General features: G+C 37.0%; 1 protein-coding gene across 1 annotated transcript in view; it reads left to right on the top strand.

The window, feature by feature from the left end:
- The window catches only part of ME1 (malic enzyme 1), a 217,811-nt gene extending 191,559 nt beyond the window's left edge, over positions 1-26,252 (top strand). The window contains exons 10-14 of the mRNA XM_003258282.3: positions 8,746-8,851; positions 10,220-10,362; positions 13,761-13,934; positions 21,136-21,234; positions 25,641-26,252. Of these exons, the coding sequence (XP_003258330.1) occupies positions 8,746-8,851; positions 10,220-10,362; positions 13,761-13,934; positions 21,136-21,234; positions 25,641-25,811 (693 nt within the window). The 3' untranslated portion in view covers positions 25,812-26,252. The remainder of the gene's footprint in view (positions 1-8,745; positions 8,852-10,219; positions 10,363-13,760; positions 13,935-21,135; positions 21,235-25,640) is intronic.
- Positions 26,253-26,710: the final 458 nt, after the last annotated feature.

Here is a 26,710-nt window from a genome sequence, read left to right on the forward strand (position 1 = left end):
TCTGGATGACAATCTCAAAGACAGCTCTGTTTCTACCACCTCCCTTTACACTATATTAAAAGAGTAGCCATTAAATACAAATGATCATGTCATACAATAATACTGATACTCTTCTGAATAAAGAAGAAAACTATGACTTAGGAACAGATTCCATCTGCAATGTGAGTCAGCTCCTTACACCCCTTTGAATTGACAGTCCATTTGAATTAGTTTAGTTTTCTTTCTTTCCTTCCTTCCTTTCTTTCCTTTCTCTTTCTCTTTCTTTTCTTTTTCTTTCTTTCTTTCTCTTTCTTTCTTTTCTCTTTCTTTCTTTCCTTCCTTCCTTCCTTCCTTCTTTCCTTCTTTCCTTCCTTCCTTCCTTTCCTTCCTTCCTTCCATCTGTCCGTCCTTCCTTCCTTCCTTTCTTTTTCTTTCTTTCTTTTCTTTCTTTCTTTCCTTCTTTCTTTTTTTCTCTGTCTCTCTCTCTCTCTCTCTGTTTTTGAGATAGGGTCTCACTCTGTCACTCAGGCTGGAGTGCAGTGATGCCACCGTGGTCACTGTAGCCGTGACCTCCTGTTTTCAAGTGATCCCTACCCCACCTCAGCTTCCTGAGCAGTTGAGACTACAGGCTGCCATATCCGGCTAATTAAAAAAAAAAAAAAATTGTACAGCTCTCACTATGTTTCCCAAGCTGGTCTCAAACACCTGAGCTCAAGTGATCCTCCTGCCTCAGCCTCCCAAAGTGCTGGGATTTACAGGCATGAACCACTGCACTTGGCCAGTTTAGTTTCAAATTTAGCAGTTTGATATTGATACAGATGAAACACCTAGATATATCACTTTTTATTGAGAGTTGGTGATCAAATTCTACATTAGCTAGAAAGAAATGAGGAAAGAAATGAAATAGCTACCCTTTACCTGCTACTTTCTCTCAACCAAATTCTTAAGGGTTTGAATGGGAATTCCTGAGAGATAACTTTGATAAATAGCTTGTTTGAATGTTATCTTACCTGAGCTTGAGTTTCTCCATCTTTAATAGAAATAATAGTACCTACTTCATAGTATTTTGAGAACTAAATAAAATTAGGTTTGTGGCCATATTGCTATATAGTTGTAAGGCATTATTAATACTTGTGCCACCTGTGCATATCAATCATTCTTTAAACTGCTAGAAAAAAGTACATATAAATCCCCTTCCTATGTGAAGATGAATGATTAGGAATAAATAATGGTAAGCAGTGTCTTCTGGAATTTAGTGTAGAAGTAAATGTGAATGTGTACATACAGACTTTCTGGAAAGCTGTTTTATGTGTATTCAGAGCCCTTCAAAGTTTATATTTTTGAGCCACTAGTTTCCATTCAAAGAATCTCTCTCATGGAGATAGAGATGTATATAGTATTTTATATATGAGGATGTTATTGCAGCATTATTTACAATAATGATATGGTTTATCACACATTAATTATAATAGTGATATGTTACACTTACCTAAATAAAGGATGATTGTCAAATGAATTGTGGAATAGCCACATTAGTATATTGTATAGGCTTAAAATTGTTTTCAAAGAGCAGTAAATGACATGGTAAAGGAATCATAATATAATGTTAGGTGAAAAAAACAAATAACATAGTATATATTATTTTTTATTTAAAATACAGTTGTATATAAAAGTCATAGAAGGAAATATATCAAATGCATATTACCTTAAAACATTATTTCTAATGTCTTTTTTATATATTTTGAATTCTTAGTAATCTGTTCCTTTAAAGCTAGAAAAATATTTGTTTTTTAATATCAATATACATAGATATATTTTTCTTTAAATGAAGAAAAAATATATGCATAACTTTTGTAGTAAATAAGTATATATAAAGACAGAGGCTTTCAGTATGGATTTCTTGGCTTAAAAATTGCTATTGCTGGCTGGGCATGGTGGCTCATGCCTGTAATCCCAGCACTTAGAGGGGCCGAGGTGGGTGGATCACGAGGTCAGGAGATCGAGACCATCCTGGCTAACACGGTGAAACCCCATCTCTACTAAAAATAAAAGAAAAATTAGCCGGGCGTGGTGGCGGGCACCTGTAGTCCCAGCCACTCAGGAGGCTGAGGCAGGAGAATGGTGTAAACTCGGGAGGCGGAGCTTGCAGTGAGCCGAGATCACGCCACTGCACTCCAGCCCGGGTGACAGAGCGAGACTCCATTTCAAAAAAAAAAAATTGCTATTGCTTTGAAGAATCAGCATAAGTATAAAAATTTGTACACTGTCATCATGTGACAAGTTGTGGGCATGAAATAAGAATGTTTATTGAATAAAACCACCTATGGATCGGGTGTTGTTCTAGACTCTGGGGATTCAATAAAGCCCTTGATCTTAGGAAGCTGCTAGCCTAATGAGAAAAATTCAAGCCATGAGTTACAGAACTGGAACCATATGAAAGTATTATAAAAAATATGTTCATGGTGTCAAGGTGCACAGGAGATGATGCTCCCAACTGCACTAAGGAAAAAGATGGGAGTACTGAGGAAGATATCAAGACAAGGTGTCTATTAAGCTAAGTTGGAAAGGAAGAGTTAGGAGTTTATCTAGGGTCTCCATAGATGTCTTACATTTCCTATATACAAAACTGAAACAAAGGAAATATGATGGCAAGTTCACTGAGAGATCTTGATAGAAGCTAAAGATGATGCCTTTCATCTCTTTAGATCTTCAAAGTTCTATACAATGTATAGCACATGCCTGACAACAAATATTTTGTTAATAAATGAGTGAATAAGTCGCTTTACAGACAGGAGAACCAGCATGTACAAAATAAAATATTTTGGTATAAGGGACATTTACAGATTATATTAGAAAGGAAGCAGATGACAAGAGATGAAGGGCTTTCCGAACACCGAAGATGAGCAATTAAAGAAACCTATGCAGGGGGGTTTGCCTCTCCTTTACTCTGATGGCATTATGGAGGATGGATTGCAATGAGGGGAAACTGAGAAAAAGAACTAGTTACAAAGCTGTTGCAATAATCCAGATAGAAATTAATTGGGGCATGACCATGGAGGTGAGTGAAAGAAACTTAATTCAGTAGGTATTTAGGAAATAGAAGTGGCATACTTAGTAACTGATGAAATATGGAAGCAGGAGTAGGGTAGAGTGAAGGAAGGAGTCTAGGTGGACTCCTTGGGGTCTGTCTAGTAAGGAATAAAGAACAGACCAATTTAAGGGAAGTAACAGGATCAGTTTCACACATAGTAAGTTTAAGGTGCTTGTGGAGACCTCAGACAGAGATGTCCCATTGGCAGTTGGAGATACGGGACTGATACAGAGGGTAAGTGTCTAGGTTGGAGATAGGGATCTGGGGGTCATCGTCATGTATATAGTAGGAATAGTAGGAGCTGTGGAGAAAGCTATACAAATTGCTGTCCTTAGGGATATAAAATATTCAAAAGTCCAAAAAGTGGAAGTCTATGTGGTTTTATTTGTTGTCTCTGATGAAATTTTTACCTAAAATCTGTGTAAAAATATATAGATTTTAGCATCTTGAATAATTTTAACACACATTTACTGAGCTGAGATTCCAGAGTCCATGGATATAATACTTGGAATAACTGTGAAGTAGTTGGCTAGATCTAGTCAGTCTCTCTTACTTCATGTCTTTTACTTGCCAAAATAAAGAAGTTCATATATTCTGCTTGCCAATTTAAAATTACATTTTAAAAGGTTGTTATATATTTAATAGATTGTACACTATTTAATATAAAAGATACATATTAAGTTTCACTTTTTCTTTCATGCTTTTAAACAGTCAAAATCCTTATATTGATTTTTGTTGCAGAACTAAGCCTTAGAATAACCAGTAAATTAGTGTAATCCTGTTTTCAAATTTACATGATTCTTTTGTGTTTTTTATCCTTCATTCTTAGTACTTTTATATCTCCTGAGAACCAATAATAATCATTTTATTAATTTTATTAACTTGTAATGTAATTGTTTATAAAATGTAAAAATACCATAAAGTTTTAAATAAAAAATTTTCTTGGTGAAACTCCACTTTTTAAAAACACCATGCCGAAAACTAAAACATGAACTGTGAAGTCAGCTCATCTTTGAAGTTATATCATCATCATGCTAGATAATTATTATTCCAGCATATTTTCTCTTTCAACTTTCAATGTCACAGGCATAGCATTTTCCATCATTTACCCCATATCCATATGTGCAGTGGAAAGAGTTAATGCTATAGAATATCAATACTGTAAATAATTCATCCATATCTCTAAGGTTAATTGAAGTCAATTACTTGGTTATGGATCATATTCAAATATCTTTGTACTTTATAATAATAAACATAAGATGCCTTAGTTTTTATAGTGGAAAATAATTTATATATTAACTTTGTCAACTAATATTAATATATTTTAATGTTAAACTAACACTTAGTTTTAAAAAACCTTCCAAAACAAAAATTAAAGTAAGAATAAAGACAGTGAAAAGAGGATGAAAAGGGAATGTTGCCTAGTATTTGCATTTTGCAGTGAAGATTTGGAGCATTTTCAGGGAGGATAAGAAACCACAAAACAAACCAGGTTTAATCTTTGTCTTAAATAAATATATTTTCGCTCTCACTAATAAACCAAATTAATGCTAAGACAGAACATCAAAATAAAAAGTGGAATATTAAGAGACCTTATGAAGGATCGATTTCATCTAACCCAGAATGAAGCCATAGACTGGTTTGAATTTTGTTTTTATTTTTATTTTATTTTGTTTTGTTTTAAATAATTTTGCTGTACTGTATTTATAATTTATACTGATTTATAATTAAATGTTTAGCTCCTGTAGAAAGAGATGGTCAATAAAGGTATATTGTATGTTATAAAGGTAGTTTTGACAATACAGTTATTTCATTCCTGAAAGTGTAATCTCTAGGTCGAGGGCTTGAAACTACAGACTATATAGTTTATCTGCTATTTTATCAGAATTTTTAACTGGTGCTGCCTTCACCCTGAATGATGGTTAATACATTTCATACACTGTGGTTTAATAAAAAAGTCAAACTCCAAAGAGACTATGTAAGCTGGTAAAAAGTATCTGGCTTGATTATTTTCTCCCTCTTTTTTATTTCATATAGAGTATGATCAATGCATGTAGGTATTAAAAAGAACAGAGGCCAAAGATTATATGCATGAGTCTTAGAAGATTTTGAATATTGATTTTTAACATACAAAATTAAATATTGATGGAGTTCACCACCTACTATCTTACATTAAAAACACTCCATGCCCCTTACTATACTTTTGTCACATAATTTATCTTTGTCTAATCTTTCCTGAGATGATGAAACACAGCTCTGGACTCTTTTAGCAAGTGCACATACCTGATTTGCAACAAATGCAGTGAAATGCTACTGACTATGTGCTGAGAAAGCCCTGTCTACAGATCCAAAGAGGGGCCAGGTTCAACTCTGATAAACTAACGACATGACAGCAAAAACAGGCCAGTAAATTGGGGGTAGGTAGTCCAACTGGGGCTTGCGGAAGAGTTTTTCTAGTCCCTGTATGTAGGAAGGAATAAATATTTATCACCGGTAATCTAGAATTAATTTACTTATTCCTGTCCTGGGCTGTGGAATAACAGCCCAAAATCTTGGCAACCTTTGCCCCCATTCTCCTCCCTATGCCCACTACAAACATATGTGCTTTTGAAAAGGTAGTAATTAAATCTGGTTATATCTTCCACGACATAGTCAGAATCATCACAATATAAAGGGATAGGGGAGATTAAAGTAATAATATCACAAATAAAGTTTCAGCTATCCATAATATGTTTGAGGTAATTAGAGACTCTTGAAAAAAAGAGAGAGAGAAAAGATGCGTCATAGAATTTGGGATTTCTGAGGTGGGAGGTGCCCACATGCACTTTGCCAAAAGAAGGCAAAAAGATTCCAGCAAGGGATCCTGAAAAGGGAGAATGAAGGGAAAAGACATCTACTCATCTCCATACCAACTGAAGTTATTGGCATAACGAATATATATTCCAAATCAGATTTTGAAAAATAAAGAAAAATAAGCCATTAGTCTAGAAAATAGAAGTCCAAAGGTACAGGTAGTTGCCTCAGTATTACCGGATTTAGAAAAGGTTGTCACATTCCAGTAGTTTCTTTAAACTAGGTCATCAAGTCAGTTTTGAAAATGGTTAGAGAACATACTTGGGAGACATTTTGTGTGTGTGTCTTTTGCTTCTTCTGTTTTGTCAAGTAAGACCTTCAGTATTGCTAGTATTACCGTTTCGTGATTCCTGGACTTTTTTCAGCATTCTTTCAGCATTTGTAAGTCATACCAGGAATCAAGCCTTTGAAGGTGTTGCCGTGGGTAATTTATGCTTCTTACTAGATGGAATGTCTTCTGGCTAAGTTCTGGCTTCAGTGTCTAGGAGCTGCCAGTGGGTATACTATGATTAATAAAGATGTTTATGATTAAGCATATATCTTTTTCTTTTCATACATTATTCATCTGTCTTTTTATTATTTGTTTCCCATTCTAGGCAATTTAAATATTTTTCATTATATCTCAGTTTGTCAGCCAAAAAAGCTGTGACTTCCAATTTATCTTTTTCTATAGCTTTTCTTCTTTAGACTCTTTATTGTATACTTTTTTGAAAACATAGCACATAACCTCTTAAAAACGCATGTGGTAGGGATATGATAGATCATTTAGTGCACTGATTCTCAAAACTGGCTAATCATTTCTTTTTTTTATTTATTTTTATTTTTTTGAGATGGAGTCTGGCTCTGTCGCCCAGGCTGGAGTGCAGTGGTGTGATCTCGGCTTACTGCAAGCTTCGCCTCCTGGGTTTATGCCATTCTCCTGCCTCAGCCTCCCGAGTAGCTGGGACTACAGGCTCCTTCCTGCCACCATGCCCAGCTAATTTTTTGTATTTTTTTAGTAGAGACGGGGTTTCACCATGTTAGCCAGGATGGTCTCGATCTCCTGACCTCGTGGTTCGCCCGCCTCAGCCTCCCAAAGTGCTGGGATTACAGGCATGAGCCACCGTGCGTAGCCTACAGCAGATTATTAATAGGAGAAAATATACCAAAACTTTAAGTGCTGGAATTATGATTTTTTTCTTCTTCATAAAAATTTTAATTGCAACAACTAGCATTGAGCTCTTACTATAAAACAGGTACAGTCCTGAGTGTTTTACCTATATTACATTTCATTTACCCCACAAACAACCTGATGAGGTAGAAATTCTTATTATCCTTATTTACAGATGAGGAGACAAGCACAAAGAGGTTCATATGTTTCAAATTTTTTAATAATTCAGTATATTGCTTTTAAAAACACAGCCTGTCTCTACTAAAAATATAAAATTAGCCGGGCACATGCCTGTAATCCCAGCTACTTGGGAGGCTGAGGCAGGAGAATAGCTTGAATCCGGGAGGCGGAGGTTGCGGTGAGCCGAGATCGCACCATTGCACTCCAGCCTGGGCAACATGAGCAAAAACTCTGTCTCAAAAAAAAAAAAAAAAAAGACAAACAAAACAAAATAAAAACAACAACAACAACAAAAAACCAGAGCCTGGCATGGTGGCTTACGCCTATAATCCTAGTGACTCAGGAGGCTGAAGCGAAAAGATCACTCCTGAGGCCAGGAGTTCGAGACAACCCTGGGCAATATAGCAAGACCCCCCATCTCTAAAAAAAAATGATAAATTAGCCAAGCATGGTAGTGCATGCCTGTAGTTCCAGCTACTAGAGAAGCTTAGGCAGGAGGATCCCTTGACCCCAGGAGTTCAAGGCTGCAGTGACCTCTGATCCACAGCACTCCAACTTGCATGACAAAATGAGACCTCATCTCAAACAAAAACAACAGAAATAAAATGATAATAACCCTTTAAAGCAAGAAAATTGTACCATCTTCATTATTAACAATTTGCAAAGACTATGACATACTATTTGTTAAGTTTTTGCCTGGGGTGATTCTGTGCTATATTGAAAAGGCTTTGAGTTCCAGTACAATCTCTTGCCTTGAGCAAGTCCCTTAAAACCTCTGAACATGTTTCCACATACGTAAAATGACTATACTTATACTTGTCCTGCTTCTCAGAATTGTTGAGGGGATCACATGAAATATGTGAAAACAACTTGTAAGTCATCAAGTACCATATAAAATTAGGCAGTAATCCATTATGTAGTCAAATCTTTAAAATTGGGAGGTAGAATATTATAATTAGATGTTTACTAGATAACACGGCGCATTCATAATCAGAACATTAAAAACAAAAACATATAAAATGAATACTTACTGAGAAAATCTAACAGTGACATAAATATGACTTCCAATTCTTTTCTTGGTCAGTAGCATAAATCGGTAGTGCTACAGCTGAAGCCAACTCCAGATTCTGAGACCTGCTATAAAACACAACGTGTGGCAAACAGTATCATTATTTAAATTATATTTTGCATTGCCATTTGTTAATGCTAGTTCTCACATGTCTGTAAAATTAGGATTTTTAATATCAATTAAATGAAGGACTTTGTTTTGTTCACTGTTACATCTCCTTTGCCTAGAACATTGACATATAAATATTTGTTGAACGAATGAATGAAACAACATTCTGACAATTGAAGAAGAGACTTTAAGAATAGCTGTAACACATCATACATAAAAATGTTAAGCATAAATATTTGTAATATATATACCGAAATTTATTTGACCCTCACATGTTTAGCAGATTCTTAATTTTTTCTTACTTGCTTTACTTAGGGACGTGCTTCCTTAACACAAGAGAAAGAGAAGTTTGCCCATGAACATGAAGAAATGAAGAGCCTAGAAGCCATTGTTCAAGAAATAAAACCAACTGCCCTCATAGGTAAGCATTTTCTCCTCTCCCTTCTCCCATGCCCCTTATTTTGACCTGTTTGGTTTATTTTTACTACCAATTTTTGAGGTATAATTTAGCCTTTTTTGAAATTCTAACCCTTTGAATTCAAAAAACTACACGTTCGCTCAAGCGACAGTACCCTGTAGAGACCTAGATTTTTAACTTTAGTCCTATCGTCTTTCTTACTGATCTGAGCTGAAGTGTATGGCCCCCTCCTCTAACTCTGTCAGCCTGCTAATACCTGGCGCATTCAGCACTTTTCTAGGCTTGATTACTCCAGATAGACAGTGGTTCTCAAATAAGAGGGATTTTTGCCCTGCAGGAAACATTTGGCAACGTCTGGAAGCTTTGAGTTGTCTTAACTAGGGTAGCGGGGTTGGAAGGAAGTAAAGGGAGGGGCTACTGACATCTAGCAGATAGAGGCGGCAGAAGGATTCTACTAAATATCCTACAGTGCACTGGACAGCCCCTGTGACAAGGAATCATCCAGCCTAAAACGTCAGTAGTGCTGAGGTTGAGAAACCCTGCAGTAGATAAGACCCTCCTGGAAGACAGGGATCACATCTCACATATCTTTATATTCCTTATAGCACTTAATGCAGTACTTACACAATGCATGTGCACTGCAAGACTTTAAAGTGGTTTTAGAAAACTCAAAGGAATTTATGAAACTTTATTCTTTATTTTGTGCATATATAATTTTGATTTTTACCTTGTATTATACTCCATTCCTACAAGCTTTTGTGAAACAGGTGACAATGTTGAAAATAATGATGATAACTACAATAAAACAAGTACTTACTCCATGACAAGAACTTTACTAAGTGTTTAATATTGTTTTTACAAAATATATTCTGCCAATAATCTTATTGTTTTTCATTTCCATTATGCTAATTGCTTTATTCTTCTGTTAAAGTTACTTCAGTGGGTGGTACTTTACTTTTACAATTGAATCAGATGGTTGTCTTAAGTGATAGCGTTGGTTTATAAAACTTAATTGCTTTATAGCCTGACAGACTGAAATATACTCATAGAATTGCTTATAAAGAAAGTTTACATATTAGATACAAATTTCCAAGTGATTGGTGACTAACTCAATGTACTATAGGAGCCAAATATTATCTTTAATTTTTAATAGATATTTGTAGATTTGTGACCCTAAGGATTGTAAGGATTGTTGGCATTAACAAACTTGCCTCTTTTTGTCACTATACTTTAATACAAATAGTCTATATAGCATTTTGTTTAGGGTCTATTAGAAAATGGCCTGACAGATGTCATTGATTTGAGGCATGGTCTTCTTGTCTGAATTAAGCAATGATAGTGTTAATTACCAGCTTCATATTTCTTCATCAGGAGTTGCTGCAATTGGTGGTGCATTCTCAGAACAAATTCTCAAAGATATGGCTGCCTTCAATGAACGGCCTATTATTTTTGCTTTGAGTAATCCAACTAGCAAAGCAGAATGTTCTGCAGAGCAGTGCTACAAAATAACCAAGGTAAAGTAAAACTATAACAGATATTTTAATAATCAAATTTTTATTCGTTATAGGGAGGCCTAGGACATCTAAGGTGCTTACTGTTTAAGTTTAAAAATTATACAACCAAAATGGAAAGAAAAGCACACAGATCAGAGGGATAAGAACTATTTCCTTTTCTAGAATGTTGTGTAAATCCTCTTCTTCAACAAAATAAAATACATATTTTAATGTTTTACTGATAATTTTCTACAAGTGATTTGGAAATATCTAAGATTTAAACATAAAAGTTAAATAGAAAGGAAGAAGCTTGGTTCTAGAGGCTTATTAAAATAGCTTTAAACTAGCTATTCCCAAACACTGAAGCATACAATGTAAAACCACAACCTTATTTTTGCTTTGCTAAATCCTGGGTTTGGGTTTTGGTACTATGGGTGGAACATTTGGGCAACTATCTTGACATCCAGCCAGATTGGGGTAGGAGTCCTCAATGCTTCAATATTTTACTATGATTTATTTATACTATGGTTGTACTAATATATATTTGGCTGATATGCTGAAAGGAGCCTTTTTTCCCTTCAAAGACTTTAAAATATCATTACAACAAAATAGAGGTTGAGTCATATCTATCTAAAACGTTTATTTTGGAAAGAAATCCAAAATGAACTAGAGAGGTAAACATGAAAGCTCTGTCTGGAACTTAATGGCTCTATTTTAATCATATATCCTTAAATGCTCAATACTAGAATTAATGATTTTTTTTTGGCAAGGAGCCACTCCATTGTTTATCTCTCTTATTTGGGATGGCATCAGTGTTCTCACTGATTTTAATTTTTATCTCATCTCTAGATTGGGAATTTGCCTCACATTATTCAGTAGTCCTTAAATCCTTAAAGGAAAAAAAAAGTCCTTTGAGCAACAACAAAATTTTAGCATCATGCCTTGCACATACTAGGCATATAATAAAGTGTTTAATTAATTATTTTGTCTTAATATATCTCAACAGGCCTCAAGGGTTAAGAGACTTATCTATAACACACATAAACAAAATTAGCCAAATTCATGTAGTTGTGTTTTAAACTTTGAATGTGTCTGATGTAAATGCATGCCTCAACTCTTTCTTATCATCTTGCCTAATGTTCAATGTTTTCACATAAAACATTGAAAGTTATTTTGAGGATGAAAATTTAGACACTGGTTTGGCTAAAGGATTGGAGAAAAAGGAAAGGTCTGCCTGTTGCTGGATGTGAGTTTCTGCTACTGTAGGCACAGGTGAAGATAGGAAAGGTTAAGTTACAATATACAAAAAGACTATTGAACCATAAAAATATAATCCAAAAATGGTATGGGAAGGTTTCCTTCACCATGTTAATAACATATGTATATGAGAATATTTAGCTAGCTACAGTACTATCATTTATTTAATGACATTTCTCCTTAAAAATATGGTGATTATAGAAAGATAGGCAGGAAGAGTGGGAGTGCAGGATGGGGGGAGATATATATATATATATATATATATAGATATAGATATAGATATATATATATATAGTGTTACAGGCCTCTTTCTCAAATATAATTTTCTGAAACCTTTATATATTAAGTAATAATTTAGTTACATTAGAAAGTTGTTTATAACAAAATGTTTTATCTGCTAAAGAGCTTAAGGTATCAGACTTGTCTGAAAACAAAACCGAATTCTGTGCAAAACATAACAGTGTCTTATAAACAGCTGGATGAGAATTTGTTTTTCTGCCTCATCTATTTTCATCTTTTTATCTCTCAAAGAAGGTTGAATTTCTGTTATACAACTTTAAGAACAACTAAAAGGTATATTATGACATTTGCTAAAAATAGGTTAATATTAATATCATTATTTAGACTCTACATCCAAGAGATATGAAAGTTAAAACCCATTCTGTCATCATTTAAACTATGCTTTGAGGATTTGATGCTTTAGACTTTTCAAATAGATTTCTTAGACTGTGATGCTTTATTTGTTGAGGGTTTCCGATTCCTACTTTGAAGCCTAAATACTCTCAACTAGATGTCCACTCTCACCATCACAGACAAATGTTCTTTTGATTAGCAATATAAAATTCAGCACCTAACAGGCCCTAGTTAATGCCTTTTTTTTTTTTTTTGAGATGGAGTCTCGCTGTGTCACCCAGGCTGGAGTGCAATGGCACGATCTCGGCTCACTGCAACCTCCGCCTTCCAGGTTCAAGCAGTTCTCCTGCCTCAGCTTCCTGAGTAGCTGGGATTACAGGTGCCCACCACCACACCCAGCTATTTTTTTGTATTTTTAGTAGAGATGGGCTTTCACCATGTTGGCCAGGCTGGTCTCCAACTCCTGACCTCAAGTGATCTACCCTCCTCGACCTCCCAAAGTGCTGGGATTACAGGCGTGAGCCACCACGCCCAGCCAAGTTCATGCCTTTTTAAAGCAAGCAGTACATGAGATTCCTCGAAACAATTATGACAAAATATTAATACTAGGCAAAATGAAGACAATCGTTGAAAAATATTGATAACTTAACCTTCTTCTTCCTTGCCAATTCTACTCCTGCCAATGAGTTTGTTTCCTATGTGATTCTCCACATAACTCTTTATTCTATTTTATTTTATTTTATTTTATTTTATTTTATTTTATTTTATTTTACTTTATTTCTCTGAGCTAGAATCTTTCTTTGTCGCCCGGGCTAGAGTGCAGTGGGGTGATCTAGGCTCACTGCAACCTCTGCCTCCTGAGTTCAAGTGATTCTCCTGCCTCAGCCTCTCGAGTAGCTGGGCTTACAGGCACCCGCCACCACTCCCCAGCCACTTTTTATATTTTCAGTAGAAATGGGGTTTCACCATGTTGGCCAGGCTGGTCTCAAACTCCTGACTTCAAGTGATCTGCCCCCTCAGCCTCCCAAAGTGCTGGGATTACAGGCATGAGCCACTGTGCCCAGCCCACATAACTCTTTACAATATAGAAATATATATGATTTTCCCAGTTTTTATTTTGGAAATGTGTTGATTCCTAAACCTCAACCTAAAATATCATTATTTTCAATACTTAAATATTATCCCATCATTTTTTATCTTCAGATGTCTATAATTGGAAGCCTATGTAGAAATGGTTGATGAGCCTATGGGTTGAACCACTGTAGAGAACAGAGTGCTGGTCTTAGGGCATCCTGTACTTTGCATGCTCCTCCTGGAAGTAAAGAGTAAGACAGAGAACAGTAATAATCACCCATTCCAGAACTGGTTGCACAACATCACAAAAGCTTGTCCAGACTTATTAGCAAGTTAATAAAAAACTGGACTTCTAAGTACTTATAATTTAGGCTGTGGGGTAGTTCTATTATGATACATTTGTTTTAAAATAGTCTGCTTCTTTTTAAAGTGAGTTGTATGTGTCTTTGTTGTAGGGACGTGCAATTTTTGCCAGTGGCAGTCCTTTTGATCCAGTCACTCTTCCAAGTGGACAGACCCTATATCCTGGCCAAGGCAACAATTCCTATGTGTTCCCTGGAGTTGCTCTTGGTGTTGTGTCGTGTGGATTGAGGCAGATCACAGATAAGATTTTCCTCACTACTGCTGAGGTATTGTAAAATCCTCTAAGTTTACCAAGGGTTTAAAATACCAAGTGTGCTCAGCCTAGGTTGTCTAATGTTTTATTTATCTAGCATCTCAGCTTACTCTCTGAAAGAAGTCTGAAGAAGAGAAAATATTTCCCAGTGGAGTATAAGGGGTGGGTAGCATGTTCATACTGACTCACAAACAAAAGGTTCTTCTTCAGTAGTCATTAGAAAAATTGTGTTTTTGATTTCTTAAGAGGAACATTTTTGTGTCTTCACACATCAGATCAAGTTCTGTGACAGTGATGAGACAATTAAAAATATTGTTTCCAGGGCTGGATGTGGTGGCTCATGCCCCTAATCCCAGCACTTTGGGAGGCTGAGGCAGGCGGATCACTTGAGCCCAGGAGTTCGAGGCCAGCTTGGCCAACATGGTGAAACTTCATCTCTACTAAAAATGCAAACGTTAGCCGGGCATGGTGGTGCGTGCCTGTGATCCCCGCCGACTCAAGAGGCTGAGGCAGGAGAATTGCTTCAACCCAGGAGGCAGAGGTTGCAGTGAGCTGAGATTGTGCTACTGCACTGCATCCTGGGCTACAGAGCTAGACTGTTACCTAAAAAAAAGCAAAAACAGAATTGTTTCCAAATGATGATTAAGTGGTAAATATTTCCCTGTTGAGAACAGTGCTTAATAATGAATGGCATTTTGAAGGTTTAAAGTGAAAGTCTGATATGGTATAGTGGACATGTTTATTATTCAGGGTTCAGTACAGAAAACAGAAACAACTCTAGTATTTAAGCAGAAATTAAATCAAAACAGGAAATTAGTTGTTTATAAAATCATTAAAAGAATAGGAGAAGTGAGCTCTGTCTGGGCCTTGAGGAAAGATTCTCAGAACATTACAAAGCAGGCCCACTGGGGAATCTTGTACTGTCATGAACTGTGAAAGATCTGAGATTTTACTCTACTTGCAAGCTAACAAGTTAGCCACAATTTCATAGATATTGACAAAAGACATGAAACTCTTAGGTCAGAGACAAAGGACTTTGATAATTCCTGGCACAAGAGATATCATGAGCTGCATATTCCTATCAGTTTCCCTCCCCCTCCCAAGCCTCAGCAGGATGATATGGTGATTGGGCATATATTTGTAAAATCATGAGCTTTTGATAATCATCAGGTTGATGTTCATCAGGTTGATATGTTTCGGATTTGAACAGGTTACCATTTGTGGATGAGAAACGAGTGAATTTCTTCTCTTACGATTAAACCTTTGCAGCTGAACTGATCCAAAGAACTTGATTGATATTCAAATATTTTTATCCTGCAAATATTTTTTCCATTGTGAAGAGGAACCCCAAGAATGTAGACAAAGATTCTGATGTTACTGATGTGATCTAAAGGAGCATAATCTTGGTGGCTAGCACCCGGCGTCATTCTCTGAGAACAGATGCTTGGAGGCAATAATGTTCTCCTGTCGTTTTCTTCACTGCATTAAAAAGCATGCCAGCTGATGTCTCAGGTTTTCTTTAACTCCGAAAATCTTGTTAAACATAAATGGATGTCTGATTACTAAGAGAGCATGTAAAAGTTGCTTTTGCATTAAGGAAAATGTAATCACTGTCTTTTAGAATAGGCACATCAGAGTTTTGGTTACCTGCAGTAGTCAGTGTTTTCTTTCTTAAATAACTCTAGCACCCTCTAGTGACAAATTCCTTGAAAAATATTTTCAGTTTACTCTCCAAGAAAAGTAATAATCACTACCGAAAAACACTTTGAAGGAAAAAAAAAATGTGGTGTTGTCAACAGGCCACATCACTAATTCTTATCATAGCTAGTGATCTCTCTGGCTGCATCTCTTGGCCTTTCTACTGGTTTTCTCTTAGGCTTCAACACAACATTTCTGTTTTTTATATCATCTCAGTTATGTCCTCACTCATTATTTTCCTTGTCTCCTTTTCATCTCCCTTTTAAGTAAGAGTTTTTTTTCTAGCATTCATTTTTCATTACCAATTTTTTCTTCTCTTTTTCTTATGCTTTCAAAGATCTCATTCATTCATTCATTTCTATTATCTTCATTCTAGTAGTGGCCAAATCTGTGTATCTCTATTCTCATCTTTTTCCGTATCTCCAGTTGCCTGTTGGGTAATTCCACAGACATGCCTTACTGTGTCCTTAAACACAGCATTATGAAAGCCTTACTTATCTTTCCTCACTCTCAGCATTCACATTTTTATTAGTGATACCCCCTTTCCAAGCAGGCAGCAAAGCTTAGAAGCTTGACATTCTTTTCATTCTCCCTCATCCCATAGCCTTCAAATACACCATGCATATGTATGCCTGTGTAACTGCTTTATCTCTTATCCTGTCTGAAAAGACCTGAGAATTATTCTCCAATGATCTAAGCTTCTCCTTTAGGGTACTGCTTAAATCCCACCACATCCTGGAATCTTTTTGTGACAAGTCTAGCTCATCTTGATCTTTCTCCGTAGCCATGGCTGTCTTTATTACACACTTTGACATTTAATTTTATTTCTGGTTATGATAGACTCCTGAGAGCTTCCTATTGTAAAAGATTAGGTGTTGCCTTTATAACTAAATTGTAGATTATCTTTTTTTTTTTTTTTTTTTTTTTTGAGACGGAGTCTCGCTCTGTTGCCAAGCTGGAGTGCAGTGGTGTGATATTGGCCCACTGCAACCTCCAACTCCCTGGTTCAAGCAATACTCCTGCCTCAGCCTCCCAGGTATCTGGGATTACAGGCATATGTCAACACGCCCAGCTAATTTTTGTATTTTTAGTAGAGACAGGGTTTCACCATGTTGGCCAGACTGGTCTCGATCTCTTGACCTTGTGATCAGCCCGACTTGGCCTCCCAAAGTGCTGGGATTACAGGCATGAGCCACCGCGCCCGGCCTGTAGATTATCTTTTTTAAAGACAGAGAGCCTTCCACATACTTCTTTTAAAACTTCAGTAGTATCTAGCACCATGCTAGGCATAAAGCAGAAAATTAGTAAATACTTTTTGAACAGGATTAAATAGAATGAGTCATGTATCTTAGCAAGAGGAATAAATACAATACCACAGACATTCACTACCAGATGGCCCCAAAAAGAAGAAAAGTACTTCTTGTCTAGATTATATTTTGTAGTTAACAAAAGTAACATATAAGAGATATTTCTGAATATTTTGTTTTGCAACCACAAATTTAATAACAGGATTATTGTCAAAATACTAGTTGAATCTCTTATGGAACTAGAAATGTCATGGGTTAGCACCAATCTCAAAGAATATTTCTGGACATTTTTATATCATGAAGAGATTTTTGGCTTTCCTGGCACCGTAGACAGTCTTCTGGACCTCTGGCGATCAGCCCTCCTGGCCCTGTGTGGTCTGTTGTGTATCCTGGGAATAGACTCCTCACATCCTGTTCACACCTGGAAGACAAATCTCAGCCTCCTGTCTTCACACCACTTCTCCTGAATCACAGGCTGGTGTCTTCTCATCTGCCTTGCTCCACTCCTTTCCCATATCTGCTCAGAGGACCCTTTAGGTAATCATCATGGACAGTCACACATGGAGAGTAAGGATTCAGAATAATTCCTCTTTACTCAGCTATCCTGTGACTGGCTCCAATCTCTTGAAAATGACATTTGTATGGCATCCTAGAGAAGAAACAATGAAATTGAATGCCAGCAGTGTCCTGGTGTTTATAGGTGGAATACACATATTATGTCGTATAAATATTTGAAAAAACTTGAAGTTGATTCGTTATAGAACTTGCCCCCAAATCAAAGAGCTAACGATCTATACACTGTAGAGCCAGATCTGACACCAAAAGCTATTTTGCTTCCATTTGGCCATGTGGGCTGCCTATTGGTTCTTTTTAAAAACAAAATAGCTGGCCAGGTGCAGTGGCTCACTTCTGTAATCCCAACACTTTGGAAAGCTGAGGTAGGTGGATCGCTTGAGCTCAGGAGTTTGAGACCAGCCTGGCCAACATGGCGAAACCCTCTCTCTGCTAAAAATACAAAAAAAAAAAAAATTAGTTGGGCATGATGGCACACACCTGTAGTCTCAGCTACTCAGGAGTCTGAGGCGGCAGAATCACCCAAGCCCAGGGAGACAGAGGGTTGCAGTGAGCCAAAACCATGCCACTGCACTCCAGGGTAGGCAATCTGAGTGAGACCGTTTCACATACATACATACATACATACATACATACATACATACATACATACAACAAAATAGCTAATTGAATACTTTTCTGACAGACCGTGGTAAATTGTTTGCTGGCATTTATTTCATTTAATCCTTATGAATTAGGAACTATTATTAGTCCTATATTACTGATGAGAAAACTGAGGGCTAAAAAGGTTAATTAATTTGCCCAAATACAAAACAGATAGTAATTGATGGAATTAGAATTCAAACGTAGGTCTACCTCACACCAGAGCCTGAGCCTTCAACCACCATGCTCTGATATCTTTTTAACATTGTGCTATTCATTTTGTTCTATCCAATTAAATAACAATACCTGACACCCAGAAAAGTTTTTGCTTTAACATCTAAGAAATTATTATTTAAATCTGCCACATCTCCTTTGCAGAACAACAAGAATTAACAAAGTTTTTAAAAAGTTTCAATTCAGTGGAGCAATTAACATAAAATGGTTTTATTTTGCCCCAGGCATTGTTTTAAATCATTCTCCACCAGCTCTCCCTCTTGTTTCTCTTAGTGACATTTCGGTAAGAGCCCATAACTTTCAGTTCACTCATTCTTTTAATATTCTTTTAATTAAATACCTAACATATGCTAGGCATCATTCTAAGTGCTGAGAATACATCAGTGAACAATAATTAAGCATCTGTGCAGTTCAAAATCTTATATCCAATTCAAATGTCATGTCCTCTCCCTGCAGTAGGAGAGGCCTGCAGTAGCAGGTAGAGAAAACCCATCTGTTCTTTTACTCTTTCTCTGACGCTAGCACTTTGAGGAATTTGGGGGGAAATGTTTGGCTCGACTCTGAGAAACCTCCTCCCTCTTTTTGTTAAGGCCTACTTCTTCAAATATGTTGGAGAAAAGAAGGAAGGGCATGGAAAAGGGCAAACATCTCTTTTATTAACTCGATTATTAACTCCACTAATCCTCTCTGGCAGGGTCCAAATCTGGCTCTCTGATGTAGGATGTCTGGCTTCAGCTTAGCTTCCTTACACTTCTTCAGGTCCCCAGGGATGCAGGGGCCTCCTCTGCTGTGGCCAGTTGACCTTGGAAACTCGTGTACCCATACCAGATCCACTGATGGGAATGCATACAGCTTACAGCCACCCCGTGTCTGTCTGGCTCTCCCTTTCCCATTCTCTTTGCTTAAGTACACATATCTATGACTGCTCACGCTGAGTAGGGGAAAAGAATGCCCCCCAGTCTTTCCTTGAGGACACCACAAGCCTTTAAGAAGGAGTAGCATGCACCAAGAAGAGGGGAGGAAAAAGCCACTACATTACCCAGTAGGCCAAACCATGGTTCCAGCAAATTTCCCTGCCTCTCACTAGCTCAGCCTTCCGGAAGGGGGTGGCTGTGGTTTGTGGAGTTGGCAGGGCTGATTCTACTTCTGAGGTAGATGGCAAGCCCCACTTGTTTGGTGACTTCCTGATAGTGTGGAATAGTTAATGTCTCTTTGTCCTAAAGTTTGGGACCCTGATGACCAATTCTAGGGCAAACATCCTATTACAAAGGCAAGAGATTAATGAGTTAAATGATGAGTTTATTATAAAATTATGGTCAACACCCTACAATTATATGTTATAATATTTTGTATAATATGTAGAGCAATACTAATCAAACAAATAGTTATACTAGTAACTTTACCTCCTTCTCCCTTCCCCCATCTTACCTCTGCCTAAATGTCCCTGGTCAGAAGTCCTTAGTCACCGACAGGATTTAACTCCAAACTCCTTTTTTGACTTTGATAATGCTCCAGTCCTTATTTCTGTACCCAGACCCTCTGCTCCACCAGGTCAGGACACTTGGGCGTGCTGAGTCCAGCTCACACACAACTCTGCCTTTGGTCTGACTCTGTTTTTTTGTCTGGAATGCCTACCTTCTTTCTGTTTGTCTAACTCCAGGCTTTCCTGTAGGTTTGCCTTTCAAGCCACCGTGCACTATAAGGCCTTCCAGAACTGCTCTTCCTCTGGATTTCTTAGCACCCATATTTCACCATTAGCCTAAGCCGTCTTCTCTTTCAGCGTTCTCTTTTTCTTCCCATACTCTGTTACCTCACTAAATTATACATCTCTCAAGGACAATAACACTGGTTTTTAGCTTCTCTTTAGTGTTATGCTTGTTCAGTGTCATATATATTTGCTGATGGCAAAAAGTAATATTTTGGAAATAATTTCATGATTTAAAAATCTAAAAGATATTAAGATATACTGAAAAATAAGTATTTGATTATTTAAAGTGTTACAACAGAGGAAAGTTTCCTACTCCCTCTCTGCATCCACATTTTCATGGAACAAAGGCCTAGGTATAAGCTGATTTAGATTTGCCCCCATCTAGAAATTTAATCAAAGTGTTACAGCGGAGAGAACCTCAGGGTTACTAAATCTCCCTCTCTGCCTTAGGGTTCAATACAAAATTTAACACTGTTTGATTTGGAACTAGGGAATGGTTTGGGGACAGCAAATGTTGAGGCTAATTAGGTGATTTAGATAATCCAGAGTCTGTGTAAAATTAAAATTCTACTTGTAGTGAGACTCTGAACTAGCTTTCTCAGCCTTTTGCTGTACCTCCTGCCCAAGAATATGACTCAGAGCTGGGAGTAATGGCGTGCTTAGCCTTGGATAGCTGTCCCCCTCTGCTTTCGGGATCCGTTTTCATTACTCTATCATCTTCCTCTTTCTTTCTTTTCTTTTCCCTTGTTCCCCTAATGTATCAATTGGAAAGTATCTAGCATTTCATGGTACAATAGAAAAGGAAGTGGACTAACAGGAAACCTAGATTCTATTCCCACCTTTTTCACCAATTGTGTGATCTCAACCACCACCATACCGCTCTGGGCTTAGTTTCTTTGTTGATAGAAGTGGGGATAAAATTAGGTAATCATATTAATGTCACTGGTTTTTGTATAGACCATTATATGTAACCGTTCACTTAGTTATTTGCATACCCACCACATTGTATCGTGTGAAGTGTAAACACTTTTTTTCTTCCTTTTTTTCATAAGGTTATAGCTCAGCAAGTATCAGATAAACACTTGGAAGAGGGTCGGCTTTATCCTCCTTTGAATACCATTAGAGATGTTTCTCTGAAAATTGCAGAAAAGGTAAAACCACTCTTGTTCAAGCTTCATTATTTTTCCTTCCTTTTCTTGCTAAATATGCATTTTTAAATATTAAAAATCTGCTTCCTTGAAATGTATATCTGTATCAACTTACTGTGTCAGAAGTCAGAGAAATGAGGCACACTGACACTGTACATTTGCTTCTCCGAGAAGAATGGAAGTATTGGGCCGAATAATTAATTTCCCTCTCTAGCATTCTTTTTTCTCCTAAAATTTAAATAATTCATTAGGCCTTTCTGTCAGCCAGATTTCTCCCATTTCACCTTTTTAAAGTTATTCTTTTCTATATCACATTAGTGATAATTACCAAAATATTACAGATATGTTAGAGTAACATTTAGACCTTGAACCACCTTCCATATCCATGTTACTATGATGTATGGCATCATAAATGACAGATCACAACTGATAATACTGGGCGGAAGGCAAAATAAAGAGGACAAAGAACTTGAAAGCTGTTGGGGTGGCAGATGAGCTACTGAAGGAGTTAGCCAAGAAGAACCCAAAGGCAGAGAAATTTTCTGTAACTAAACCGGAAGATAACTGGACTTTTTTTGCAGTGTAATTGTATTAGTTTTCTTGGGTTGGGATAACTACATACCACGGTTATGTAGTAACTGTTTTTAAGTATTTCAGCCACAGACTGTGTGGCTTAAAGCAGAAAACTATTTTCCCATAATTCTGGGAGCTGGAAGTCTAAGATGAAGATGTTTGCAGGTTTGGTTTCCTCTGAGGCCTCTCTCCTTGGCTGGCAGATGGCTGCTCTCTTTCTGTGTCCCCATATGGCCTTTTCTCTGTGTGTGTACCCACTTCTGTGTCCAAATTTCCCCTTCTCATAAGGACACCCGTCAAATTGGATTATAGACCATTCTAAGGGTCTCATTTTAACTTAATTATCTCCTTAAAGGCCTATTTCTAAATACGATCGCATTCTGAGGTACTAGTGGTTAGGGCTTCCACAATGAATTTGGGGTGGGAGGAACACAGTTTAGCCATGAAGGTAGTTATATGTCTAAATTGGGGTTTCCCTACCTCAGCAAATGTAGACATTTTGGGTCAACAACCATCATGCGGCTGTCCCAGGCATCGTACCATCTTTAGCAGCATTCCTGGCCTCTGCCCACTAGATGTCAGTAGCATCTGCTCAGTTGTATCAACCAAAGCTGTTTCCAGACATTGTCAAGTATCCCCTTGGGGGCCAAATCGCTCTGGATTGAAAATCACTAGCTTAAGCTATTAGCAAGTTATCTAAACAGCACCATTTAAGAGTCACATATCATTATTTATCTTGTTGACTGAAGGTAGACTCTTAAAAAAGAAGTAATTCTCTAAAAACCTTTACATAATAATCTGCTTGGTTATCTATTTATGAAAAAGTATGTTCATATATTCTACTAATATATATCTGCTAGTTTTTAAGTAGTTTAAACTATTAATATACTGAATAGCATATTATCATTTTAAGTTCATTCTGGAGATTTAAATGAAAAGGAGTTAGCTTATGATTAGAGGAGAAAAAGCAGGGGACAGCAGGGGAGTGCCAAAAGATTCAGATATCACACCTAGAATAATGGAAGAATACAGAGTACATACACAGAAATTAAGAAATTAGAACAAAGAACCAACTTCAGAGAGTAAGATCATGTAAGTGGACTGCAAGTTTGAGGTATCAATGGCACATTCAAATGTACCATTTTATCAAGTAGATAGAAATGACTGAAACTTAAAGAGAGGCTAGATAAAAGACCTGGGCATCTTCTGCATGTGGTAACTGGTGAATGTCTAGGAGTGGGTGAGGTTGCCAAGAAAGCAAGTATAGAAAGGAAAGAAAAATGAGAATAGAATATAGTTTATTATTCTGTCTGGAAGACAGAAGAAAGATGCCAGTTAAGAAGAAAAGTGGTCAGGATTTTAAGAAGAGACTCCAAACTGAGCAGCATGTCAATAATTAGGAAAGAGACAATTTCAGAATGGGAGTGGAAATTGTGACCAACACAGCCAAATCCTGGAGAGAAAAACAGATGCAGACTTTTATTTGGTACTTAACAAGTTATCAGAGACTTTTACAAAAGAAATTTCAAGATGTACAAGAGGTTCAGAAGGCAGAGAATTAGGAAAGCAATAAAATATAAGCCACTCTGTCAGACAGTTTGGCATTGACAAGACAGAGAGAGTGAAGATTTTATTGGGAGGAGGGATTATTTCTATGGTATACCTGGGAGCAGAAAGAGGAGATGAATTTCCACATAGTTTATGTCAGTAATGAAACAATTGTCTTATTATAAAATTAACATAGCCATCTTAAATAGGCATGAGGGATCTTTTTGGGGTGATGGAAATGTTCTAAAACTGAGTGTGGTAATATTGTTGCACAGCTCAGTAGATTTACAAAAATAGTTTAGTTGTACACTTAAAATGCTTGAATTTTGTGTGAATTATATCTCAACAAATCTGTTTTAAAAAGTAATAATACCATATTATAGGCACTTTGGAAAACAAATAGAGAAAAGGAAAATAACCAATATCCTATTTTTCTAATATAAGTATTATTTTTTCCTGTGTTTGTTTTGTCTTTCATTTATTTTCTAACATTATTATAATTATGAAATATACATATTGTTTCCTGCTTTTTCATAGACATTTCATAATACAGCACAGTATTCATAACCCTAATTGTTCATAAATGCATAGTTTTACATTGAGATGAGATACTTAATCATTCTGATATTCTTTGAAATCAGACTTACCAAAATAAGTCAGTCATATAAATATTGTTTTAAGAACTGATGTGAATTCGGCTGCGCATGGTGGCTCACACCTGTAATCCCAGCATTTTGGGAGGCCAAGGCAGGTGGATCACCTCAGGTCAGGAGTTTGAGACCAGCCTGGCCAACATGGCGAAACCCCTTCTCCTAAAAAAGTACAAAAATTTGCCGGGTGTGGTGGCAGGAGCCTGTTAACCCTTGGGAGGCTGAGGCAGGAGAATCGCTTGTTTTTTTTTGTTGTTGTTGTTGTTTTTTGTTTTGTTTTGTTTTTGAGATGGAGTTTTGCCCTTGTTGCCCAGGCTAGAGTACAATGGTGAGATCTCGGCTCACTGCAACCTCTGCCTCCCGGGTTCAAGTGATTCTCCTGCCTCAGCCTCCCGAGTAGCTGGGGTTACAGGCATGCACCACCACACCTGGCTAATTTTGTATTTTTAGTAGAGATGGGGTTTCTCCATGTTGGTCAGGCTAGTCTTGAACTCCTGACCTCAGGTGATCCACCCGCCTCGGCCTCCCAAAGTGCTGGGATTACAGGCATGAGCCACTGCACCCAGCTGGAGAATTGCTTGAACCCGGGAGGCGGAGGTTGCAGTGAGCTGAGGTCGTACCACTGCACTCCAACCTGGGTGACAGAGTAAGACTCCATCTCAAAAAAAAAAAAAAAAAAAAAAAAAAAAAAAAAAACTGGTGTGAATTAAATAGTATATATGAAGTGATTAATTTTGATGAGGAGAATCCATTTAAAGAAAGTAGGGAAAGAGAAGATGTATGAAGACACTGAGGGGATAGTCTGAGTTGGTCAAAAGGGAAATTAAGGTCATTTTCTCTGAGTAGTTAAAATTTTCTCCCATGATGTGATATGATGATGTGATTCTCCAGTGAGTGATGAGAGTCAAATGGAAACTTGAAGATGGGGGAAGGCTTGGAATTGCTTTTTGGGAACCACAAGAGGAAGTTTTAAGAAAAGAGAGAAAAAAGTATAATGTGCAGACTACAAAATAATATAGCACCACAGAAAGTTTACTGCATGGTTCTAGGATGCACAGCCACAAAAGGAGAAAGCCAGCTCTGAGAGGTTCCCAGACGAGGGACTAGAATTATGCATGAAACACAGGACGTGATGACAAGGGATTCTGTGACACTGGCAAAGAGCGCTGATCCTGACTGTGGTGTCCAAATGATTAGCTGAGCAAGATCAGGAGACCCTGGGGTACAGGAAGAGATTTTGTAGGAGGCTGTGGTCAAAACCGGGAGTCTTGAAAATTCAAGGTTCAAGTTTAGCGGGACTATTTAGGTATTTATTTCAAGTTAATTGTCAGTCAGGTCATGTCAAGACTTTGAACACTGGCTTCTGTGAGAAATCCAGATGTGATAGTACTTGAATCAGTCTCAACTGTTCACACTTTCCTTAGTTGCTGGTGTCATTTTCCTCTCTCACTATATGAGTTATAATTGCATTTTCATCTTATATGTTCATTGCTTAAATGTGCTTTTATTATAATACACTTAATGTTTTTGCAAACATAAGATACACAGTGTTTTTGAAATGGATAAAAACTTCCACTCACATGGGCTCATGATTACCTCTATTTATTAAAATAATTAATATTCTTTTCTTATATCTAGATTGTGAAAGATGCATACCAAGAAAAGACAGCCACAGTTTATCCTGAACCGCAAAACAAAGAAGCATTTGTCCGCTCCCAGATGTATAGTACTGATTATGACCAGATTCTACCTGATTGTTATTCTTGGCCTGAAGAGGTCCAGAAAATACAGACCAAAGTTGACCAGTAGGATAATAGCAAACATTTCTAACTCTATTAACGAGGTCTTTAAACCTTTCATAATTTTTAAAGGTTGGAATCTTTTATAATGATTCATAAAATACTTAGATTAAGATTTTACTTTAACAGTCTAAAAATAGATAGAAGAATATCGATATAAATTGGGATAAACATCACATGAGACAATTTTGCTTCACTTTGCCTTCTGGTTATTTACGGTTTCTGTCTGAATTATTGTGCCTACATTCTCTTTAAAAGCTGTTGTACCTACTACTGAGAAACTCATCATTTTTATACAGGACACTAATGGGAAGACCAAAATTAGTAATAAATTGACATAACCAACATTAAAACCCGTAATTATTTTGTTGACCATTTTGTTAAAATCTACTTTTCAAAAAAAAAAAAAAAAAGCTAGAAATGAATCTAGGCATAGGTGAACTTTTGCTAAGCAGAAATAACACTACTTTGTTGCCTGGAGAAAGATAACTTCTCAAGTATTTTTATTCCAGTCCTAGATCATATATGTTCTTTTGTGCAACCGAATTCTAACAGTTCTAAGAGAAAGATCACTGCTGTTTACAATGCCTTGTGCAGCCTTAGATTTTAATATTCTTTTGTCATTGTTACATCTCATAGAGTAAAGCTCTGATTACCTTGATCCTGAGTCAGAAATCCCACCTGAAAGCACCTTTTTTTCCCCTTGATCAAACATCCCATCCTTCAGCTACCATACCGTTGCTACAGGGACTCTGTGGACTGCGGCCCCTGTCCAGAGGTTGGCACCTTCAGTTCAGCACAGCCTGAGCAGTGAGAAGGTCTGAAAGGAGAGTATATAGTTAAGATCCTTGAGAAAGGGCTGCCTGAGGAACTGACCTCTTAAAGATCTCAGGATCTTTAAGACGACAA

This window comes from Nomascus leucogenys, chromosome 18, assembly GCF_006542625.1.
Source record: "Nomascus leucogenys isolate Asia chromosome 18, Asia_NLE_v1, whole genome shotgun sequence".
Taxonomy (NCBI): domain Eukaryota; kingdom Metazoa; phylum Chordata; class Mammalia; order Primates; family Hylobatidae; genus Nomascus; species Nomascus leucogenys.